Source organism: Chelonoidis abingdonii, chromosome 1, assembly GCF_003597395.2.
Source record: "Chelonoidis abingdonii isolate Lonesome George chromosome 1, CheloAbing_2.0, whole genome shotgun sequence".
Lineage (NCBI taxonomy): Eukaryota > Metazoa > Chordata > Testudines > Testudinidae > Chelonoidis > Chelonoidis abingdonii.
This window is the reverse complement of record NC_133769.1, coordinates 132,795,031-132,820,492: the sequence shown is the minus strand read 5'-3', so window position 1 is coordinate 132,820,492 and position 25,462 is coordinate 132,795,031. Positions and strand designations below refer to the sequence as shown.

The window sequence follows — 25,462 nt, the reverse complement described above, 5'->3', positions numbered from 1 at the left end:
AGGTCTGTGAATGTGTTAATGATCTTTGAGAGATTGCAATCACTGTGGCTAATACACAGAAAATGTAAGATGTTCATCTAGGATCACACATGCATCAAGCCATACCCTCCCAGCACGATGATTATTTGGAACAGCTCATGTGGAGGGGTATGCTTTTTTCATTTCAGATATATTATGATTTCTTCTCTCCCGCTACCTATGTGGTTTGCTTGTTACTTTGTAAAAATAAATGAATTAAATTAGTTAAGGTATATTTAACAAACTCTGAGAGCTGGTAGGTAAAGTCCCATGGGAACAAAAGCTAAGGGAAAAAGGAGTTCAGGAGAGCTGGCTGTTTCTCAAAGAGACAATATTAAAAGGCACAACAGCAAACTATCCCAGTGCGAAGGAAAGATAGGAAGAACAGTAACAGACCAATATGTCTGCATCAGGAGTTCTTTAATAATCTGAAAATCAAAAGAGAAATCCTACTGAAAATGGAAACAAATTGCTAAGGAGAAGTACAAAAGAATAGCACAAAAAAGTAAAAACAAAATCAGAAAGGCTGTGGCACAAAATGAATTACGTCCAGCAAGGGACATAAAAGGCAATGAGAAGAGGTTTTATAAATAACTTAGGAGCAAAAAAGAAAAACAAAGAAAACAGTAGATCAACTACTTAAAGGGGAAGTAGAGCTAATAATGGAAAGAAGGCTGAAGAGTTTAATGCCCATTTTGCTTTACGGCATGTCTACACTTACTGGTAGATCGGCACAGCTGCAATTGATGCAGCGAGTGTTGATTTAGTGGGTCTGGTGAAGACATGCTAAATTGATTTGTACTGCGCCTCCCTGAGAAGCGTAAGGGAAGTCAATGGGACACACTACCCTATCGACACAGCATAGTGTAGCCACCGCGGTAAGTGGATCTAACTATGTCGACTTCAGTTAAGTTATTCACATAACTGAAGTTGAGTAAGTTAGATCTATTTACTGCGGCAGCGTAGATCAGCCCTTGGTCTTCACTGAGAAGGTTAATTGTGATCAGATGCTTAACACAATGTTAACCACAAGGTGGAAGGAACATAAGCCAGAATGAGGAAAGAACAGGTTAAAGAATATATATACAAGTTAGATGTATTCAAGGTGTCAGGGCCTGATGAAATTGATCCCAGATACTTAAGGGAGAGCTGAAGCAATCTTGGAACCATTAGAGAGGATCTTTCAGAACTCATGGAGGACTGGTGAGGTCCTACAGGACTGGAGAAGGCAAACATAGTACCTATCTTTAAAAGTGGAGACAAAGAGGATCCTGGGAATTACAGACCAGTCAGCCTAACTTCAATACCTGGAAAGACACTGGAACAAATTATTAAATTATCAGTTTGTAAGCACCTGGGGGATAATAGGGTAATAAGGGATAGCCAACATGGATTTGTCAAGAACAAACCATGCCAGACCAACCTAATTTCCTTCTTTGACAGGGTTACTGGCCTAGTGGTTGGATGAGGAGAGTTGCGGGGTAGGGGGGGAGTAGTCATGCTATATCTTGGTTTTAGTGAGGCTTCTGACCTTTCCACATGACACTGTCATAAGTAGGGCCCTATCAAATTCACGGTTCATTATGGTCAATTTCACGGTCATAGGATTTGTGCTGTATGGCTGACAGTGCATATGTGAAGAGCAGCAATTACTACTGGCATTTTGGAATAAAAGATATCTTACACTTCCTGTTTAAATACTAGCAATACAGAGGAATAGTTTCATATTATAACTGCATCATATTATAACAATATGCCAGTTTTAAACGGATCAGTTCTAACACATACTCACACACTAGTCAGGGAAAGTATTTTCTGGAGCAGACTCTATTATTAGTTAGTGCAGCATGTTACATGTTGAATGATTCAGTTCTAGTTTTTGGACTAGTGATAACTCACTTAAGGTGCTGAACATTGTTCTCAACCACCATTAAGTATTCTTGGTTGATAATCTCTCTCTCTCTCCTTTTCATTTTTCCCCCTCTATGACATGCTGAGATTCAGTTTAGAATTTTTCTTTCCTCCTGGTCGCACATGCACTGCATACACAAACAAGAAAGATTACAGCAAAAATGAAAGCATCCTGAAATGTTTGATAATGGTTCAGTGTTTAAAAACAAGCTGAAGCTGTGCGATTGTTGCAATTCCTGCATTTCCCCTCTTCTCTTGCCCCAGCCACGGCAATCATTAGATGAACTAAGCATTTTCCTCCCTTTCCACAACAAGATTTTTAATGCCAAATGGAGACAATTGAGAATGATGCCAATAACTAGCCAAGGTCAACACTGTGCTGTGCACTGGAGCTCAGCTGTGGTGTTCCTTGATTACAAAGGCAATAAAGTGGAGCAACAGGAGTTTACAGGAGCTTGCAGCGTGTACGCCACAGGACAATGCCACAGCCTGGCACATGTTGTGATTTTTTAAATTAAGTGTTGAAAATTGGAACCTCATTCATGCATTACAATTGTATTCATCAGATCAGTATAAGATGAAGATGCCTTGGTTTTTATTTTCTTGCATTGTATTTTAATAAAATCTTCAAAGATGGTTTCTTTTGGAATAGCAACAGCGATGCTGCCTCTTTTCATTTAAACTGAGGGAGTGCTAATAGTTCTGCATAACCAATATCCGTGTCTATCTATATTATATTGTGGAGGTCAGCTAGGTGAATGAACGGAAAATATGTTCTGTTTTGTATAGTTATTCTTGTGTACTGTATGTGGATATTATTTGAAATTCCTGGATTTATAAATATGATAACTTAATGATGAGTAACAGCAGGTCTTTATGTCCCACAATACTCAGTGCCCACTTTATCTGAGCATAAAGAAGCCAGTTCAGCAAGTTACTTAAGCTCATGCTTAACTTTGAACATGTGAGTGGTATCGACTTTGAGTTGGGGCCTCACCTCTCAATAAATTAGTGTTCAAAACAAAGCATGGACAAAAAACATTCTGGAAGGGGACAACTCTTCTATATGATGAAATGCATGAAGTTAATTATCAACTTACTGCTTAATTCAGTCTATGTTTTCAAAAGGACAACTTTTTTTTAAACAGAATTTGAAACCTTTAGTGTTGTTTTAGATTAAAGAAATAGATAGAATTTGGCTCCAGAACAATCTGGCCTATATACTAGAAATTCAATTGATATGATATTCTTTATCACACAGTGACAGAGTATTTTGTGCTGTATAGGCATAAATGAGTATAAAGTAGGTCTCTGCTCCAAGGATCTTACAATCTGCCTAAACATGGTAGCCATTTTTAAAGGGAAATGGTCAATCTTTTTAGTCCCTCAATGCCCCAGATTCTAAGGAAATTCCATGCAGCACTTCTGGATGATTTTTAAATGTATTTATTAACACTATTTATTATTTGTGCTACAGTAGTGTCTCTGGGTCCAAAGCAAGTTCAGGGCCCCCTTGTGCTAGACAGTTGATGAGAGCTCTTGCCCCAAAGAGTTTACAGTTTCAATATTATCATCTCCATTTCACAGATGGGAAACTGAAGCGAGTAGAGATTAAGGCCCTGATTAAGCAGAACTCTTAAGCATGTGTTTAAATTGCAGCACCTGCTTCTGTCCCACAAAGTAAATTAAAGTTGAACATGTGCTTAAGGGCTCTGCCTGAATCAGGGCCTGAATGAGAAGTCTACGTCAGAGCCAAGTAGGGTGACCAGATGTCCCGATTTTATAGGGACAGTCCGGATATTTGAGGTTTTGTCTTATATAGGTGCATATTACCCCCCCTACCTCTGTCCCGATTTTTCCTACTTGCTGTCTGGTCACCCTAGAGCCAGGAATTGAGCAATATCTCCTGAGTCCCAGTCTAGTACACTGACCACCCCTCCTCTCATACATAAATCCTCAGAGATGCTATATGGGGTTATTTTAAATTGTGGGTGGCGGAGGGCAGAAGGGATAAATAGATTGACTATGTCCCTTTAAAAATGGTTACTACCTGTAGGCCCTGATCCCATTTATGACTCATGCAGACAGATCTCTGCACTTTCATGGAGCCTTGCTGAATGTCATTTGCAGGATCGGGACATTAAGCAGATTGTAAATTCCTTGGGCCAAAGACCTACTTCATATTCTTTCCACTTACAGAGCACGAAGCACAAGTTTGACTTAAAGTTTCCAGGCAGCACCAACCCAAACTGTAAGAAGTGAGGAAATAAGTGAAGTCATCCAATATACCAGTCCAGTCATCAGTTCCCCTCTCAGTTGTGCCTCAACTCCTTCCTTTCCACTGTCCACATCTTGATTTCTAGCAAAGTTATTTAGATGAAATAATAGTATAACTTGTAAAGGTCATCGTTGTCATCTTTTTTTTTTTTTTTTTTTTTTTTTTTTTGAGGGGAAAAGTCTCTCCATCTATGCAGCTAGACACACAAAATGAAGGCAGCCTGCAGTTAAGGACAGAATGCTACAAAAAGTGGCACCAATAAAATTTTTAAAACTCCTTAAAAATGTCTAAAATAGCAGTTCTGTAAAATATGTGGCATAAACAAAATACCTAAGAGTGTGGAATGGTATAAAAGTTTTATTGGAACTCATCTGGAATGCCCTGTATAACTTTTTCTTTCTGTGGTCTTCATGAATAATATGGTGATCCTTAACTCATGCCAATAAAATCTTTATATAACCACACATCACTGAATCTCAACAGATTCAAAGTCTGTTTTTTCTCCTTCTCTCCTGCAATCCTCCCAGGGAATCTTCATGAAGATTACATTTCTCCTTAAAGGAGAGAGAGATTTTGCTGCTTAAACAGGTTGAGTGTACCAATTTAATATTCAGAAACAGGACTGTGGCCACTGAGGACAGCATAAGGATGAAGAGCTATAAAATAAGTTGATAATAAGGTCTTCACCTCACTTGTAAATTAAGCCCAATTCACTATGTCTGGGATTTCAAAGAAGCCTAAGAGGGTTAGGCCCTAAATTCCCAGTAATTTTCAATGGGATTTAGCTGCCTAATTCCTGTAGGCTCTTTTGAAAATCCTGGCCTACGATGTTAAAAACCTCTGCATGGCCTAATGAACTCTTCTAAGAAAACGAACTACCCCAGACCTGCATCAGTAACCCATGTGAGCATCTCCTCCAACTCTCTCCCCGCCACTTGAAACAAAATACTTCTTCACCTGCCATTTGAGATAACAGTGAGGGACCCTGAATCAATGCTTGTCATTTTTAGATATCCAAGTTTTCATTACAACTCTGGGCACCCTGATTGCTAGGAGACAGAACCAATATGAAATGTCAGCCTGAGATAAATGTTAACATTATAAAGCAGGGCCCTTGCATTTATGATTTTTAAGGTGAGATTCTCAGCCAGGGCAGGCTCTAGCAATTTCGCCGCCCCAAGCACGGCAGCATGCCGCGGGGGGCACTCTGCCGCTCGCCAGTCCTGCGGCTCTGCTGGACCTCCCGCAGGCTTCCCTGCGGGGGGTCCGGTTGTCCTGCGGCTCCGGTGGACCTCCTGCAGGCGTGCCTGCGGATGCTCCACCGGAGCCGCGGGACCAGCGGACCCCCCGCAGGCACGCCTGCGGGATGTCCACCGGAGCCACCTGCCGCTGTCCTGGCAACCGGCAGAGTGCCCCCCACGGCGTGCCGCCCCAAGCATGCGCTTGGCGCACTGTGGCCTGGAGCTGGCCCTGTTCTCAGCGTTGACTTAACTCAGTTTCCAGTGAAGTCAGTGAGAATGTTACCATTATCTCCAATGAGAGCAGAATTAACCAACAGTGAACTAAGGAAAATCCCTTCACTATTAAACAGTATACAGGATTCTTATTGACTGGTTAAGTCAGCATCTTGGAACCTCAAGCTTATAAACTCCATCCTCCAGCCTATAAATGTTTTTAGTACAAACTTTAACATGAGCGGCTTCCCTTCAGTACGCTCTAGCCTCATGTATACCTCTGACAATATGAGTGCTGTTGGACTGGAACAAAATATACTTCTACTACAATCATATAACCAATGCCTGTGAATATAGAGTGGGTGCTCTCAGCTACACTCCACTGAAGAGTTTATATCTGATTTACATTGTTGTAACTGAGGGAAGGATGTTTTCCCTTACTGTAGGATGACAAACCAACCTCTAGTTTCCAGGGCCGCCCAGAGGATTCAGGGAGCCTGGGGCAAAGCAATTTTGGGGGCCCCTTCCATAAAAATAATTGCAATACTATATTCTCATGGGGGCCCCTGCAGAGCCCAGGCAAATTGCCCCACTTGCTCCCCCCCATGGGCAGCCCTGGGAAAAATAAACCTTCCTCAACTTGGCACAAACCCAGTTTTGAGAAAACTTCTTTACAAGGTGTCACTCAGAATCAGCTAGTGCTAAAAGGCACTAAAGCTCATTAAAACGGTTGGACAAATATTTTCCATCAAAACTGTTTTTGGATCGAAAACTAGGGGGTTTTAAAAAGCAGACAATGTCTGCTCTCCTTCAAAATTTGTTGTTTTTTTAAATTGAAAAGCGGAAATTAGTTTGCCAAAACTTGAATATGGTTTGGGGTTTCAGAAGTGTGTGGCCAAATATTTGCTGCTTGCTGTTTTTGATTGTTTAAAGAAACAATAAAAAATTCTGCTTCAAAAAAATCCAAAACTTTTGTATCACCTCAGCTTGTGACCAAATGCCTGAGCCTATCCAGTCAGAGATTTTTCCAGGTTTCTGATACTCTGCTGGCTTCCTTGACTCATATCTGTCTCCATAACTTTGGGTTCATTTAGGTTAGAACATAAGAACAGCCATATTGGGTCAAACTAAAAGTCCATCCAGCCCAGTATCCTGTCTACCGACAATGCTCAATGCCAAGTGCCCCAGAGGGAGTGAACCTAACAGGTAATGATCAAGTGATTTCTCCCCTGCCATCCATCTCCACCTCTGACAAACTGAGACTAGGGACACCATTCCTTACCCATCATGGCTAATAGCCATTAATGGACTTAACCTCCATGCATTTAGCTGTTTCCTAGAGACTGGCTCCATGGGGTCCCTCACAAACTGGAGACGGTTACTGTGGGTTTGTCTTTAGTATAGGTTATGTACATACTCCACGAACTGAGCATTTGATCTTGTTCCAGAATCTGGGATGAGCCTACGTTGTGAAAATTGACATGCTCAAAATAGCACATGAATGTGAATGGACACAGGGTGCTAAAATTAAATTAATCCGGGGTTCTCAAACTGGGGGTCAGGACCCCTCAGGGGGTCACAGGCTTATTACTGAGGTTCACGAGCTGTCAGCCTCCACCTCAAACCCCTCTTTGCCTCCAGCATTTATAAATATATAAAAAAGTGTTTTCACTTTATAATGGGGGTGGGGGGCTCGCACTCAGAGGTTTGGTATGTGAAAGGGGTCACCAGAACAAAAGTTTGAGAACCATTGAACCCCTCTGAAGCCTCAGGGAATGTGTGTGTGGGGGGTCTCCCTTGGTAGAGTTGGGAAGGAGGTAGGTGGTGTGGGATATTGCTCTTCTCATGTGATCCCTCTCTCAGTGACTAATTTTAAATGAAGCTATCCTCCTCTGACCTGAATCTCCCTATGGCACTGAAATTGAATATAAACTGTAATTTGGCATTTGAGAAGTGAAAGGGATGGTAGCCCTAATGGAAAAGCTAACAGTTTGGCTCTTCTGCAAGCCTCAAACTGCTGAATGAGCTTTAGGGTAGGGAAGGCTGTGCCTCCCAAACAGCCTGGCCCTGCTCTCTATCTGACCTCCACCCACTTCCTGCCCCCCTCAGAATCCCCGACCCATCCTGCTCTTTGCCCCCTCACTGTCTCCCAGAGACCCTCCAACACCACCCCGGGACCCCACCCCTGCTCCCTGTTCCTGACTGCTTCAGCCCCTATCCACCCCCTCGCTGAGTCCTGACAGACCCCGGAATGCCCATGATCCACCCCCCTGTTCCCTGTCCCCTGACCGCCCTCCCAACCTTTCCCCCGTCCCTGCCCCTTATCCAATCCCCCCCCTGGCCACTTACCCCTGGCTCCCCCCTCACCCGGAGCGCCTCAGTGCACCGCATCCAGGACCATCCCTGAACAGTGGTGCACCGACAAGGCTTCTGAGCTCCGCCCTGCTCAGAGCTGCGTGGTAAGGGGGTGGGGCTGCAAGCTCTAGCGGGGTCTGAGCTCCCATCCCCGCCCCTTACCACGCAGCTCTGACCAGGGCGGAACTCAGGCCCTGCCGAAGCCACGCTGTACTGCTGTTCAGGGATGCTCCTGGATGTGCTGAGGGTCCGGAAGAGGGGCGGGGGTGGAGTCGGGGCCAGGAGCCTCACTCATTCTCTTGGGGGCCCCTGCTAGTTTCAATTAGAGTTTTGCCTGAGTAAAGACTTCGGGATTTGCTGCTAAAAATCCAGCTCGGTTTGTGACTCTGATCTTGCAAATGATAGTGCACAGGCAGTCTGCCTGTGCACTATGTACTTCACTGTGGCTGCATGTGAGTGCAGCAGTCCACACACTATCAAGTGCAGAACAGTGGCCCAAGTGCACTGTCCCTCTAAGTTCCAATACAAGGTGCAACTCTGCAGTTGCCTGCTGAAATCCCGTGATGGAATAATTCACAAGCACAGTAGCCACGAAGTCACTCTGCTGTCAGTAGATGTGCATTCCTATTTGCTACACGATTGTAAAACTACTTTCTCTCTGTTTATCTCCTAAGAAAATGAACAATCTCGCCTCGTGAGACAAAGACTTGCAACCTGCCACTTTGCAAGAGAAATGTGAGATCACTAACAGATTGTGGATGCAGGTTACAGTAATCATAAGAGGAGACAGAATGAATAAGAGCAGCTTGCTCATGAAGACACTGAGGCAAATTTGATAATTTTCAGTTTTACGTTTGCTAAGGCTCCCATTAAGTGTCATTATTCCTCCTCATTAGTTTACCTTTCTCCATAAATCCAATTTAAATTGATACATTTATTTCTCATTTAGAATGTGTAGAGGTTTTGTTGTTTTGTTTTTAATTTTTATATGGCACCATTTCACTTGCAAGAATCACTTCTTTGATGGGGGTTTGGCTAACAGTTGGGATAAATATCCTTGTGTACTTGAACGTGACTAGTCTGAGTGATCTGAATTGAATTCAGACATGAATGGTTCATTAAATTGCCTAGGAAGGTTGTGGAATCTCCATCACTGGATATTTTTAAGAGAAGGTTGGACAAACACCTGTCAGGGATGGTCTAGATAATACTCAGTCCTGCCATGAGAGCAGGGGAGTGGACTAGATGACCTCCTGAGGTCCCTTCCAGTCCTACAATTCTATGATTGAGGGAAAGGTTCTAATCACACCTTTCAGAAAGCAAGTTGTCAACGGATGAGTGAAGATGGATTAGCCTTCAATCGGTGGGTGACGTGTTGATTGCTGCTAGATGGACTTGAAGCGAGCTCAGAGAGAGAGAGAGAGACTCTCATCTTGAAAGCCAGGAGATAATTCAAAATAGCTGGAATACCTGCTGTCTCTGGAAGCATGGGTTTTGCTGGGCCAGATCAAGAAACATTTCCACTTGGCTAGATTCCACCAGGAAGTGTTATCTTTTCTGCTATTACTAAGAACAGCTTCAGCTGCTTCCGAGCTCAGGGGCTCTACATCTGATATCCAGCCAAATACCAAATTGAGATGAAGAGAGTCCAGGTTGAGATGTTTGAGCTTGTCATTCTTCTGGGTCAATAGATTTGGGAAGGATGGAATGCTAGTGGGTAGATGGCTTGACATCTGTAGAAAGCTTGAAAACCAGTGCTGTTTGGGCCACTTGGGAGCAATTAGGATGATTAGGGCTCTGTCTCACCAGATCTTTTCCAGAACTCGAGGTGTTAACAGGATGGGAGAAAAGGCATCTCTCACATGGCCATTCCAGGACAGCAGAAGAACACTGGGCTTGGAAACCTAGTCCTCAACTCCCATGGAACAGAAAGTATCACATTTCCTGTTTGTCTTGGATGCGAACAGTTCCCAAGTATGGGTTCCACATTGAGCAAAGATAGCATCCACCACTGTGTAGTGTAGCTTCCATTTGTGATCGGTGGCAAAATATGTGCTGAGGCTGTCTGCTGGTGAATTATGGGCACCCGGTAAGTAGACTGCTCACAGGGTGATGTGGTTCTAGATATACCTTCACTTCTCCCTGCTTGTTTACATAAAAGACAGTTGTTAGGTCATCTGATATTACCAGGACATGTCGGGATCATATGAGTGGTAAAAACACTTTGCAGGCTTTTCTGACTTTTCTTAGCACCAGAAGATTTATATGCAATCTGTTTCCACAAAGTATGCAAATGCCTTTGTGGGTGTGTGAACATCCATGCTGTTCCCCCCGACCCTATCAGGGAGGCATCTGAAACTGTTTTCTCCGGTGTGTGGGAAGAACTCCAACTCTCACATTCTTCTGCCACATTAGTGAGGCTTTCACCTTGGGTGGGAAGCCACTCAAGTCACAGTCACAACTGTGTTCATGCTGTGTCTGCTTGGAATATATACCGTTCAGAGCCAAGCTTTCAAGCAATGGAGGTGGAGCCTGGCAAAAGGTGTCATAGAAGGATACGATGCCATGTGTGCCAGCAGCATGAGGTACATACTGTCCATAATCTATTTTATCAGATTACTCATGGGGTGAAATCTGACCACAGAGAAGTAAGCTCTTGCCTTGACCAAGTCCAGAGTTGCACCTACCTATGAATTCTATAGTTTAAGTTAGTCAGCTTGGATTCCCAAGGATGCTGGGAGATGAAGTGGTGATGAAATCAAAGCCAGGACTTCCAGACACAACATACCATCAGAAGCCAGTCCTTTACAGACAGCAACATAGTGGTGATGTTGCATCTGACCTATGCTGCTACTATTGAAAACACTTTTGTAAAGACCCTGAATGCTGTTGCTATATTGAATGGAAGCACCTGTATTGGTAATGCTCATGTGCTACCATAAATCTGAGGAATCATCTGTGGGAATGGTGAATGTTCACAAGAAAGTATGCATCTTTCATGTTGAGAGATGTGACCCATGTGTCTTTGTCCAGAGATGAAATTCTAGATGCCAGTATGACTATGTGGAATTTCAGCTTGTGAAGAAACACGCTGAGCTGTCACAAGTTGAGAATGGGTTTCCACCTCTCTTTTTCTTGGGAATCAGGACCTATTTCAAATAGAACTTGTTTCCTTGATATTGAGGTGGCATCTGCTCTACTGCACCATGGTGAAGGAGAGATTCTACCTCCTCAAGGCAAATCACTTCATAACAGTGGTCCCTGAAGGAAGACAGGAAAGGGTTTTTATGAAGGGGTGAGGAACTTGCTGGTATAGCCTGAATGGATGATAGCACTCATTTGTCCGTTATCTCCCTCCAGTTGCAGGGAAAGTGTGCTGGACAGCTGCCAAAGTGGACACTGGAATTGGGTGGAGAGGACATCAACATGGATTTGCAGTTCCCAAGCACCTCATCAAAAGTATCCTTTCGTTGGGCGGGGGTGGGGGAGAAGTTGGGTGGATGCAGCCATGTACCTAGGTTTTTGCACTCCCTGTTCTTTATGATGCAAGTCATAAGTTCATTGGTGGTAGAAGGGCTGTGGCAAGGGCATGGGCTTATACAGCTACTCGTGGTGTTTCCTCTTCTGGGCTGGTGTTTATATGTACCCAGAGAATGGAGGGTTGCCTGAGAGAGTCTTTTAACAAATGCACAGACTTATCTTTTTGCTTAAGAGTTTACTTTCATCATAGAGCAAATCTGCTACCGTATTTTGAGTCTTTCTTGGGAATCTCATAACACATCACTATGTCAGCAACATCAGGTATGGCTTATAGTGAACTTCTGGCCACCAACTTGCCCTCATCAATAAGGACTTGAAATTGAGCCATGTGCTTTTGAGGAAGTTTCTCTTCAAAGTCTAGGAACTTTGAATAGTTCATAAAAATCATAGCTGGCCAGCATGGTAATGCCAGAGACAATGAGCCGTTCATTTGCATCTGAGGTAAATATCAGTTATCAGGAAGCAAAGGAAACAGCATGGCAACTCAGGACCAAGATAATTAACTTTGGGGAACAGAAGGAAAAGCAAAAAGGCATCTTCTTATCCATCACTGAGGGCACAAAGAGGTCAGGGTCTTCGCATCTGTGAATGTTGGATCCCCAACCATGTGGGCTGGTGATGCTGAGAAGCAGCTATAGGTGAGAAAACTGCTTTAGACATAGCTTTGAGACTGCTAAGGTTATATGAAATCTCTTAGAAGTGTGTTATACTTTTGCATTATTTGTAGCCATTTTCTGTTTCTATTATCTCTGATTAGTTGTCACTTAAATCTCTGTTCTTTATTAATAAATCTATTCTTGTTTTATTATAAATTAATTTCAGTGCTGTTACAGTAAAATGAGGTATGCATCCTTAGCTGCATCAACAAGCTTGGGAGTATTCTCTCTCTGGACATGGCAGACTTGTATTTCTGTGGGTATTCAGTGACAGGGACTGACAGCTGCAAGGAGATGCTTCTGGACAGTTTTGGAGCTGAAGAACACCAAGGGTTTATCTGCAAGGCAAAGTTAGGACTGGCAGAGTGCTAAGGAGTTTGTTTGGCAGGCTAGCAGACTGGGATTGCAGAGAGTTGTCGCACAGTGCAGCACCAACAAATTCTTATTTTGCTAAGGCAGAAGAGTGATAGGGTAACTTACACTTCTGGACTCCCCAAGAAAGATCACAGGTGTTAGGAAGGAACTGGAGAGACGGCTGGTCCACACAACCCCCTATACCACCAGTATGGAGTTTAAGGAGAACAAGGGTGCAAGCACAGACCAACAGACACTACATACAAGATATTTCCAGTTTCAGACACATGGAGCACATGCATACCCTACAGTAGAATACACACAGGGACCAGCACTTGAAGAGTTACATAACATCTAGGCTTGCACAAGTTACTGTAGGCATATCATGGAGCTCCCAAGGGCTCTAGGGGTATGTCTACATTGCAAAAAGCCCACCCCTGGCAGTAAGTCTCAGAGCTGGGGCCTAAAGACCCGGGCTTATGTTACAGTGCTAAAAAGAGCAGAGTAGACATTCCGACTTGGGCTGCAGCTCAGGCTCTGAAACTTGGTGAAGTGGGTAAGTCTTAGCACTGGAGCTTCAGCCCAAGTGGGAACATCTACACTGCTATTTTTAGCACCATAGCGCAAGCCCCATCAGCCTAAATCTGTAGACTTGCTGCTGCAGGTTTTTTTTTTTCCCCCCAGTGTAGACTTACCCAATGCCATGAATTCACCAGATGTTATTGTTTGGCCTTACAAGGTACCAGCTTTCACTGTTATTAAAGAGAGACATAGAATATAGAGAGAGGAAAAAAACCATGGTGGTAAATTAATTTCCAGATTTTGTGTGATGTGAATCCACGGTGATACAGTACTTTCCAGAGTTTATTTCAGAGGTATGAGCAAAGAAATCTTACTATTGTAGGCTGACCCCAAATTGCTGGGTAGGAAGAGGAGGTCTTGGTGGAGGAAGCTTAGCTAAAGGTGGTGGTCTCCCCTTCTGTTTATCCCGAAGATTTTGATCATGTCTGAAAACAACAAAAATCACTGACTTTGTACGTATCAAGAGTGAAACTACAGCACACACTGATTGCATGATCACTCCTATTTCTCACAATGCTGATTTTCTGTAAGACCACAAATACCTCCAGTGAGTTTTAATTTTAGTATTTGTGAGACCTGTGAAAGCATTGGTGGGAGAATCATTAAGTAACACATGAAAGAGCTGTTTTGCTTCAATCAATAAAATATAGTAATAAACATGTCCAAGAGATAGGAACAGTCTTATAATTTAAAAGCAAAATTCAACCACAGTTGCTGCTCGGAAGCACAACCCCCTCACGCAACCCTTTTTATAAACGCAGAGCTGTACTATGCTTTTTGTTATTACACATTTATACAAAGGTGTCCAAAAACCCCACACAGCAGTAACACTCATAATAAAAAGCTTCCAGTTATTTTTACTCAGCAGTGACATAAAATCACCTTCTGTCAATACACTAAAGAGTAATAGGTGAGATTTTTTTTCTTCTCAATAAACAGCATTATGCACATATACAATAAGTAAATTGTATGCACTATTCATAAGCAGTAATGACATATGGCAAGGTTTTGTTAATGAAGACACAGTGACTACAATTACATTAAGAAAATACTTTTGGATCTGAGGTTAAGAGGATATTCCAAACCTGTAGAGAACTGTACAATGTTCTCTTTTGTAAACATTCAACATCTTTACAGGATGTCTTTGCTGACAATGCAGTTTTCAGAGCCAAATCTAGGCAAGGACAAATAGCAAATTTGGCTTTTAATTGTTATAGAAATTAGATTAGATCTTATTTCAAAAACAAAGAATATTACACAACTCTCCATTTCAGAACATGTATCACAGGATATGTTATTAACTTGCAACATACCGAATAACATCTTCAGGGATATTAAGCTGGTCATATTTGAGATGCTCTCTCAGGTCACTTAAATAGTTCAAATAGGTGATCTTTTTCCCAAACTTATGACTAAACAAAATAGTGGGAAAAAAGAACACAATCAGCATGGCAGGAACATCAATGAAAGGTTTGTTTTCTATTACAGAATGTAAGTGCAAATGAAACTCAAAATTAAACTATAACTGAAGCAGCTGGAGACACAAGATGTATTTCATTTTCACATGATCAAACATACACAGTGCATTTCTGAGAGTCTGATTTGAATAAAAAAATAACTCACCTCCATCTGAATGTTTTGCGATTTGCATAGATATGGAAAACATTAGTGTGAGAACTGCTGAATAACAGCTTTCGTATGGGGCTAGAAAACTTTTTGAAAAGGAATATGATAGAACACTTTTTTATGTAAACTTCTGGAAAGAATGCCACATTGCTGATAGAAAAACATGTATGTGTCACTTTAATCTTGCTCTCTATTGAAAGAGAAAATAGCAGGACAGTAGATATTATAATCCAATAAATGGAAGGCTTACATTTTCCAAGAATGACTATTGATTTTGGGCATCTCAACTTTTGGATGCTTAGCTGTAGACACCTTAAAAAGGCTTGATTTTCAAAGACGTGTTGTGAAAAATCAGACCCCTTTAAGGAATCATAAAATGGGACTCCCAAAATTGTGTCACGAAATATTGCTAGGCAAAGCTGACAATTTAGTCTGTAAAGGCCCATTTACTGACTTGGGCGTTCTAAGTATGATTTAAAATACATCAACATCCTCTGAAATAAGCCTCTTTTTCTGTAAAACAAAATCTGTCTTGTAATAAAAATTAAAGCATCAACAGAAATGTGATAAAAAACACACACTTCTCTTTTCTTTCTATAAGTTACTCAAGAGAACTGGGAGACCAATACTCTTGCAGTAACTGGCTCGTTGCCCAGTCATCCAACATATGTACACAAGCTCCCTCTACTGGAAGAAAGCGTGAATTAAAAAAAGTTAATACTGTAATTTAGAAGGTATTAATTAAAAGAAAGTGCTAGGTTTTGTTAGCAGGGAAGTAGTTTTGCAACATGAACAGATTTCAGCCTGAATGTGTACCATCTCATTTGGGCTTTTCAGCAAGTTTTTCCAATATGGTCTATGATTCTAACATTTTGTGCAAGGCAATTAGCTAACTGTAATATAGACTTCATTAAATGAAAAAGGAATGTCTTTGAGAACTCGCTCTAGTAATACAATTTTATAAAATGGGTAATTTGCAGTTCACTCACAGACAGTCATGAATTTTTGTTCTGTAAAACTGCTGCATCATCATTGCTGAATGAGATCATGTTGTGCTATTTTTAAAGTTTTATGGCTTTTACTAGTTCATCCTTGGAGAACAGCACCCTTTCCCCTTGATAGGTTTTTGGTTTTTTGGGGGGGAGGAAAGGGGGGATGATTAGAATTATTAAATGCTCTCTTTTTCAATCTCATTTGGATGTTAGAAGAGATCAATGAGATTTTACTGTGGCTCAAAAAATTTCAAATAAATATTTACTTTTTCCTTAAATATATTCAAACAATTATTCTACATATTTTCTTATTACTTTTGTTCTTTGATCTAATAAGTCACCCACTTGCTTATAGCAAATGCTCTGTTCATCTATGTTATACTCCTAAAACAAGTCTCAAGTGCAAACAGATACATTTGAGTTACGACATTTAAATTCCATTCAGTATTTTTGTGAGGAACAGTAGTAGTGACCTTTTCTTGAGTTATGGCTATAACTGAGCAGAAATTATGAAAAACAAACTCTGGTATTTCCCCCCCTTTCCTTTAGTGAACTTTGGCTTGCTGTTGGTTTTTAAATCAAAGTATAAACTGTCAACGTAAGATCACTCTGAAATAACCTGAAAGCAGAGGTACATTGAAGGGTACAGAAAATTCCTAACGCATACTATTCTGGTAAATTAATGTTATGTATACGTAGGTTTTAATTTTTAATACAACCCACTAGCAATACAGCATTAATAAAGAGAGAGCTCTATAGCCTGGGACTCAGACACAGACTTGCAGATGCACTTGATTTCAAATATCTTTCCCTGCATTTTGTGTTACTTTAAGAACAGTGAAATCCTCCTTAAACAGAAGTGTGAGACAGTATTTGACACTTAAATAACCTGCAGCAGATAATATTCTTTCTAGCTTTTGCGTTTTATGTAGACCAAATCTTCATCTACAGAATGTATAGATACTTTCAACTTTTTGTAACCTCATTCTTGGTTTCAGGGTTGTTTTTTTAAACGTTGTTCACAAATTTTATTGTAAAAGAATATTACAAAATTATAATGGCAAAAATTCAAATACATGATTTAGATCAAAACAAATATTGAGATGCACAATGATAAAAATAAAATTAATGCAAGGATAATGCATTATGCTGAAAATTTAACCATAACAGAGGCAGAAGAAGAAACTATATTAAACAAATCTTGGTCAAAATTTTCTATCTGATATGAATGCTTATGCTATATTAATATTACACACATTTCAGTAGGCAGATGGATTTAAAACCATTGATCCAAGAACAATATTCATCTTCTTATAGACATACTATCAAACTCAGAAGGGTGTGAGCACTTGGAACAAATACCAGTCCCCAAAACTAGGAAGCCATTACTTAAATGGATACCCACTGATGTTAACCCACTGTAGCTCCATTAACCACCCTTCCAACCCCCGTGCATTTGAAAGATTCCAGCTTCTGGCAGGAATAATTTGCAAAGGCTTGGAAGTTCAGGGAAAGTTTTGTATGGCTATATATGCGCAGTAAGTACCAAATCCTGAAGTCACCTTCTGGTCCCAGTAGCTGAGTCAGTCATTGTGCAATTGCATGTAGGGTTCGAGAGACGGAACCACAGAAATATAGGGCTGGAAGGGACCTTGAGAAGTCATCAAGGCTAGCCCCCTGTGCTAAGGCAGAACCAAGTAAACCTAGAGCATCCTTGACAGGTATTTGTCTAACCTGTTCTTAAAAACCTTCCATGATGGGGATTCCACAGCCTCTCTTGGAAGACTATTATAGTTAGAAAGGTTTTTTTCTAATATCTAATCTAAATCTCCCTTACTAGAGATAAGCCCATTACATTTTGTCCTACCTTCAGTGGACATGAAGAACAAACAATCACTGTCTTTTTTTTATAGCAGCCCTTAACATAAAATTAAAGACTGTTAACAGTCTTCTTTTCTCAAGACTAAACATGCAAAGGTTTTTTAACCTTTTCTCGTAGGTCAGGTTTTCTAAAAGTTTTAGCATTTTTGTTGCTTTCTTTGGACTCTCTCCAATTTAGCCACATCTCTCGTAAAGTTTGGTGCCTGCATTGGACCCAGTATTCCAGTGGAGGCCTCATCAATGCTGAATAGAGGAGGACAGTTAGCTCCTGTGTCTTACACATGACACTCCTGTTAAAACACTCCAGAAAGTTACTACTATTTTTTTTTTTTGCAACTGCATCACGTTGTCCACACCTATTCAATCTGTGATAGCTCCCAGATCCTTTTCAGCAGTAGTGCCACCCTAGTTATTTTGTAGTTGTCCATTTGACTTTTCCTTCTTAAGTGAAGTACTTTGCACTTCTCTTTATTGAATTTCATCTTGTTGATTTCAGACCAATTCTCCAATTTGTGAAGGTGATTTTGTCCTTCCAAGGTGCTTGTATTACTCCCTATGTCCTAGATTCATCAAAGCATTTAGGTACGTTTAATTTTAAGCACACGGGTAATCCCGTCTCCATTCATCAAAGCTCGTGAGCACATACTTAAAGCTATAGGTAATTTATTAGTTATTATTTGTATTGTGGTAGTGCCTGGGAGCCCCAGTGAGGGATCACAGGACCTCATCTTATGAGCAGCTGTACAAAAACAAAGACAGTTCCTACCCCAAAGAGCTTACAATCTAGCCATGTGCTTCAGTCACATTTACTTCAACGCACGTTTAATTGCTTTGATGAATAAGTATGGACGTAAGCACATCCTTAAACTGAAGCACATGCTGAAGTGCTTTGCTGAATCAAGACCTCTGCATCTTCATGGAAAAGGGAAAAAAAAATCCCAAACTATTTTTACATCCCACTCTGATTCCCTCTTAAAATATATTACATTAAGCCACACTTTAAATATTGTCTGGTATCTTACTTGAGCAGTGTATTTTTAAAAATACTTACTAAAAGACAAACTGCCCCCTAACTTATATTGGAAACTCTCTTTAATGAAATCACCTATACCTTATGAGAGGTTTAAAAATGTTCCACAGAATTTTTATGAAGTTGGTTGGATGTACAACATAGAGTGCTTTAAGATTTTTCTTATACCTGTGAAAAGAAAATTAAATTGTTAGAAAACTTTTAATATCATACGCTGAAGCATAAAGTAGCTGCAATTGAATGGAAGGGTTTTAATACTGGAACAATAAATATATTCCTTTCAAGTACACTAAAAAAAAAAGTCTAATTCAGAGGAAATTGAGTGTAAAATGAAAAAAGGAGCTGGTCAGTCCTGATGGCAAAAAAGTAGGCCAAGATTACCTTACTACATTGCTAAGCAATGTCTGGGTTGTTTTGCGGATTTAATAATGGTGGTGGTGGGGAGCATCATTTAAATGACAAAAAGAGCTTCTTGAAAGTTCCAGTGAAAGAAATAGGTATTTTACTTCATTTTCCATTCTTTTCCATCACTGAGTTTCATATTGGGGAAAATTTTTATTCTTTCAGAATTAAAACCTACATCCTTTCATTTATTTCTTTTGCTATGTTTGCTTTGGTTTATTAGTAATTACTGAAGACATTTGGGGCAGATCACCTGCTAGTGTAAACTGATATCGTTCATCTGAAGCCAATGGCACTATGCAGATTTACATCAACTGAGTCCTGGCTCCAATGTGTTTAAAACAAAATCTCTCTTCCCCCCATAATCCTGATTGATCCTGCAGTGACGTATCTGATGTCATAAATAAAGGATCATAGCAGGGCCAAGCAGGAAGGGAAACTAGGCTGCATAAAGGAATAAGATCTTGTATCAAAGGAGATACAGAAAATGAGAGGCCAAGTTCATTGGTTTTTATATAAATTGCTGCTTTTCTCTTTTAAGTTTTCCCCAATAGGGAAGGTCCCTCTTGAATGCTGACCATTAAAAGATCATCATCAGAAACATATTCCACTGATCAAGAATTGCTAAAGCCACCTTTTCATAATAGCTTATATATTTAGAGGTGGGTAGGAGGAACCAAGCACTTAAAGCAGTTTCTTCTTTTTTATTTTAATTGCACTCAAGTGGTTTTGAGTGTAAAAAAAACCAAACAAAAACCATATTGTTTTCATAAGGTTAGCATCAAAGTTTGGAACTGTGCACCTGGGAACACTTTGAATAATAAAAAGCAGTTGTTTTACTGAGTAGAAGTTCACATTTTGAGTCTATTTTATACCTGCAGGTAACAGGTGGACCCATTTCTTTTGGGAAAAGCTACATATTTATAATCTTCTTTTTCACCTATGTAGCATAATTATATCCCCCGAAGACTGCTTTGAACCTGTGTAGTAAATAACTTACCTGAAATTTTTCATTTGAAACCCCATTTATGTTGACTATTTTTATTTGTAACACTCACCAATTGGGGGGAGAGAGGAGTACAGGGGACAAAATTTAGTGCAAGAAGTACACAGGGTATTTGTTTAGTTTTTCCTTTAGATAGCACAACTGAACATGAATATTGGGCTGTGAATATTGCTGTGAGCTTCTCAATATCAATGTGCTAAGAATTCCAACTGTGATTCAAATAATGAGTGTAAGGTTGCCTGCTTTTGCCCAATTACGCACTCTCATCTGGTTCCCTTTCGTTCTCTAGGTTTCTGGCTGGGGAGGAGGATGGAGAGAATTGGTTTGGGCAGAAATGAAGGCCACATTGTGTCAATAAGATGCAAATACTTCAGAAGCCAATGCAACTGAAGATATTTCCCCTCTGTTGCTTCTCCCCCATATGGTGACTGTAAATTTGGCATGGCTTTGTGTAAAGTGTGTGTGTGACAGGACGGGCTTACAATTTCATATGGTCATTCCTTTACAGGGAGAGACCCCAGCACAGCAAAGATCACTGTTATACATAGTGAACATAATATAAGTCCCTCTCCAGTCTCAAAACCAGTGACTAGCTTGCACTCTCCATTCTGAGAAATCTACCAGCAAAAGCAAACTCCCTCAGTCTGCCACTGAGCTGAGAGGGATATGACAGCAGTTGGACGTTTCAGATGACAACATCGCTCTCCATATTTGATGGCTGCTAGGCAAAATTTTACTTTATGTGTGGTGGTTATTTAATGTTTCAGTTTTTTGTGTATGAAATTCAAAAGGGTGGTAAGTTGGGTGTTGATCTCAGCCTCTTGAATATACAAAATTGGGCTACGATTCTCATGAGAACAGGATCTGTCATGAGATGTCTGGTAATTTTTCTCTCTCTGGTCAGGTTACAAAGACCACCAGAATAGTCTTTCTTGTGGTTATTTTGGTAGATATGTTTCTAATCCCTTCCAGAATCAGAGAGCTCAGAGGCATGTGAAAAATGTAAAGCAACAGTGCTACTTCTGATAGTGGGAGTAAGGGGAAAGGGTGGCGTTTGCATGTGTGTTTGTTTTCTTTCCCTTTGCCCTCTAGTTGTTTGCCCGGAGCAGAGAGATTGTAAAAGATGAACTGCTGCCAGTTGGATCACTTTTAGCTCCACTGCTAGAAGCCTGTGTTTTTGGAACAGACACATCAGGGGTTCTGTCCTGGCTCCCAGGTCTGCAATGCAATTTGTCTAGCAATTGTGAACTACATAGTAAAACATAAAGCGAAGGAACTATGGCCTTTGTTATGAAGGAGATCAGAACAGATTATCATCATGGTCCCTTCTGACCTTAAAATCTATGTGGTGAAATGGATTCTGGGCCAGAATTTCAGAAGCTGGCCTCTATTTTTCCTATCTCTAGTTTAGTCCTGGAACTATTTAAGGTATCAGCTGCTAGATCACAACTGTGAGATAATCACAAATAACCAATGTCGAAGTGTTGCAAACATCTTTCTAAATATGCCACAGAATGGCTGGGCCTCCTTATTATGAGTCTGCAGGATTTTTAAATGCTGGATAATGTTTCCAACACCTAGAATGTTCACCCTTAATCATTTCTGCATGGTTAGGATGACCATATTTCCCTGTGCTGAATACGGGACACCTGGTAAAATTACTCGTATTCAAGCAAGTTTAATGGCAATCAGAACTATGCAGTACAAACGTTCAAATTAACATCACGTTGAGTGAGTCCCTGTTAAAAAGAAATACTGCGTAGTTGGATTCTATTTACTTCATATCTTTAAGGCTTTAGGGTTCACATGGAGAGGGGTGACACACACACACTGTTACCCCTCACAGACACACATGGGGAGAGGTGACACACACACAGTCCTGTATACCTCTCTCACGGGGGTGACCGACCAACCTGACCCTCCCTGCCTGGAACTCTCTGCCCTCCATGCTTGGCTAGGCCCCTGGGACAGACCCGCCTCTCCCAGTACCTGGTGCCGCATCTTTCCAAGGCAACATATGCGGGGTGAGAGTAATGCAGGGTCACATGCCCCCTAGATTTCTGCCAGGGTTCACACCAGAATGTGGCTAGCAGCAGCCTGTTGCCACTGTGTGGCAGGGAAGGAACAGAAGCTGCTTCAAGCTGCAGAGGAGGAGGGCGGGAGAAGGGATGATCTGGCCCGTTTCTTTGTAGAACTCATCTCTTCTTCTTCCCCTACCCTCCACCCTGGGACTGGAAGCAGCTTGTCCCTCCCTGCCCGCGCAGTGTCAAAAGGCAGCTAACATCTCCAGGCTGCTGCTGGCCCCTGACATAACCCAGCTGCCTCCTGTCCCCTGGCTACAGCGCAGGCAGAAAGGGGTTAAGCCCTAAGGATGCATTGTGCACCAGGGCCCAGGGAACCTGACTGCAGGGGCTTCAGCAAACCTGGACAGAAAGGTGGCTCCGCAGAGGAGGGTGCCTAGAGGACAGAGCAGCCCCGTGCTCCCTGGCAGCAGGACCCAGGGGGTGGTGAAGATGGTGCTAAGTCCCTGCCCAGGGGCTGCTGTGGAGCCTGCAGGTTCAGGGCGTGAACAGGCTGGAAATCCCTTCTGCCTGACACCAGAGCTTAGCTGAGGGGCAGAGAGGCTTCCCTATGTCAGCGCTGTGCGGAGGTTTGGTACAAGCAGAGCTTGGCTCTTCCTGGCCAGCACCCCGGGCTGGAAGGTCTTGGGCTTTCCCAGGGCATTGGCCTAGCCAGAGGAAGTGGGGAGGGAAGGAACCTGCCGGCCAGGCTAATGTGAGCTGAGCACCGTGACCAGGGGCTGGGTCTCTGCTCAGTACTGCGAGCGGGACATGCCCAATGGGGCCGGGGGTGGATGAAGGGGAAAAGCAGGTAGAGGACAGCAAGGGGGCACGCACCAGCCAGAAACAGGATGGGGGCGGTGCCCTGCTGGCTGAGAGCCGGCATGCACCGGGGGCTGTGCTGATGGACCAGCATGGGGACTGGCCAGCCCCGCACTCATCTTCATCATCAGCCACTGGACACCCCTCCACTCACTGCCTATGGGCAGATGGCTGGCGAACAGGGATCTGGACAGCAGCAGGACTGCCATTACTGATGGCTGGGGGGAGACAGAAAATATGGGACAATTTGCCCATTTTTAAAGAAAAGTCAGGACACTTCCAGGAGGACTTAAATATGGGACTGTCCCTTTAAAAGTGGAACATCTGGTCATCCTATGCATGGCAGAAATTTCTAATGTAATCTAATTTTAATAATAGAGATATACTCATCTCCTAGAACTGGAAGGGACCTCGAAGGGTTATTGAGTCCAGCCCCCTGCCTTCACTAGCAGGACCAAGGACTGATTTTGCCCCAGATTTTGCCCTAAGTGTCCTTCTCAAGGACTGAGCTCACAACCCTGGGTTTAGCAGGCCAATGCTCAAACCACTGAGCTATCCCTGCCCCTGTATGGTAATGGAAATTAATTCTTTGATCTCAATAGCAAAGAAAGACCAAAAGGTAGACCTCTAAATTGCGATAGTTGGATCCTACCCACAGAAAGGGCAGAGACAGAATATTTGGAGAACATACTTCCTGTCAAATTCTTTGTAGGCGCTTTGCAGCCAGTTCAGAGAGGGTTTATTCCGACTGTTCAGGCCATAGTGAAAGTAGACAAGGGTGTAATCATTCTCCACATACTGGTCAAGTGTATACCTCAAATATCTGAGAAGAAAGGCAATATTTTAGTATTAAAAAGTGATATCTAATGTATTTTTATGGATTTATACACTGAAAAGTGTCCAAAGGACCAAAATCACTATTTTTGCCCAGCATGCCAAAGTTCGTAAATTCATGTTCGTGATCAATATTAATACCCTCATTTATTATGTATCATGATGCCAGTGATTTCATGTTCAGGAGGAAAATGTTCCACATTAAAAGAACATATCGAGTCAAGAGTTACAAAGATTGCAGTGCTGACAGGCAATCAAACGATGAAAAAATCTGGGCATGCTTTCTGGAAATAATGAAGAAGCCATACAGTAACTGAGGAGGCCTCTCCGACTTTCTGTTCTCATCTTTCTGAATTCCTATTTTCTGAATAAATATTGGCATTAACACTTGTCAAGAAATGGTGAAAAGTGAAATTTTGTGAATTTTTTTTGTCAATTTTAAATGTTTTGAAAAATTTTAACCAGCTCTAATTACTGTGGCTGGCATCAGATACTTCTTTCTTCCTTAAATTAGTCTGACTTTCTTTTGCAGAGATTTCATTATCAGATCCCTATATGTTAAGATAATTTAAGGAAATGCCCTTAAGTAATTCCATCTTGAAATGATATTGCATATTTTTATAGGCAAGTTTCTTTGTACTGATTCTTGTATGGTATAGTTTAAAGTACTTTTCTTTTTCCTTTGTTGTACAATTGAGAATAGGACAAGACATTTTTTCCCCCACAGTTGAATTATTCAAACAAGCTAACAAAGCCACCATTGTAGTATCATCTCGACTCACCTCTCTCTGAACCAGATTTTAATTTACCCATGTTATTACATTATCAATTCTTGCTTATTATTCTGTGGCATAGTCTTAACAACTTTTAATTGCATGTAGGCACTTTTCATTTAATAAAATGCGTAGTTCCACGTGGCACTTGTTAGGCTAGTGGGAGTCTGCAAGTTCTGAGCTTATTGTGACTATTACCTATGCCAGCGATCGGCAACCTTTGGCACGCAGCCCACCAGAGTAAGCCCCCTGGTGGACTGGGCCGGTTTGTTTATTTGCCTGTGCCGCTTCCTGCAGCCCCACTGGCCTGGAGCAGCAAACTGCGACCAGTGGGAACTGCCATCGGCCGAACCTTTGGACGCGGCAAGTAAACAAACCGGCCCGGCCCGCCAGGGTGCTTACTCTGGCAGGCCATGTGCCAAAGTTGCCGATCCCTGACCTATGCAAATGCATTTAACTTTACTGTTCTCTTCTCCTCCCATCTTCTACTCCCTTGTTTATTGCTTATTTTCCATTGCTTATTGTAAAAGTCTTAGACTGTGAACTATCTGGGACAAGGACTGTCTTTGCGTTACTTGTTTGTACGGGGGTCTTGATCCCTGGCTAGGGTTTTTAGGAGTTGCTTGAATGGCAATCATGACAATAATCATTCAGAAGGCGGTACAAAAAATGGAAGTCTCTGGAAATAAAGGTACAGTATCCCCAAACATACCCTTGTTCCCAGGCAATCTATTGAACCTCCTTGCCTTATATAATTCCCTGACATACTACAGCTAAAATACAGTACTTCTGAGACTAATGGAGCAGAATTTCAGGTGGTGCAAATTACTACAGCTCATGGATCTACGACAATTTATGTCAGCTGAGCATCTGCTCCCTGTTTCTACA

General features: G+C 41.7%; 1 protein-coding gene across 2 annotated transcripts in view; it reads right to left on the bottom strand.

The window, feature by feature from the left end:
- The window catches only part of ARHGAP8 (Rho GTPase activating protein 8), an 86,272-nt gene that overhangs the window by 28,168 nt on the left and 32,642 nt on the right, over window positions 1-25,462 (bottom strand). The window contains exons 4-7 of one of the 2 annotated variants that reach the window (XM_032804771.2): window positions 23,659-23,790; window positions 18,759-18,845; window positions 14,462-14,560; window positions 13,463-13,573 (exon numbers count right to left, since the gene is read on the bottom strand). In XM_032804771.2, coding sequence (XP_032660662.2) covers window positions 13,463-13,573; window positions 14,462-14,560; window positions 18,759-18,845; window positions 23,659-23,790 — 429 coding nt within the window. The remainder of the gene's footprint in view (window positions 1-13,462; window positions 13,574-14,461; window positions 14,561-18,758; window positions 18,846-23,658; window positions 23,791-25,462) is intronic. The other variant, XM_032804772.2, reaches the window with a different exon arrangement.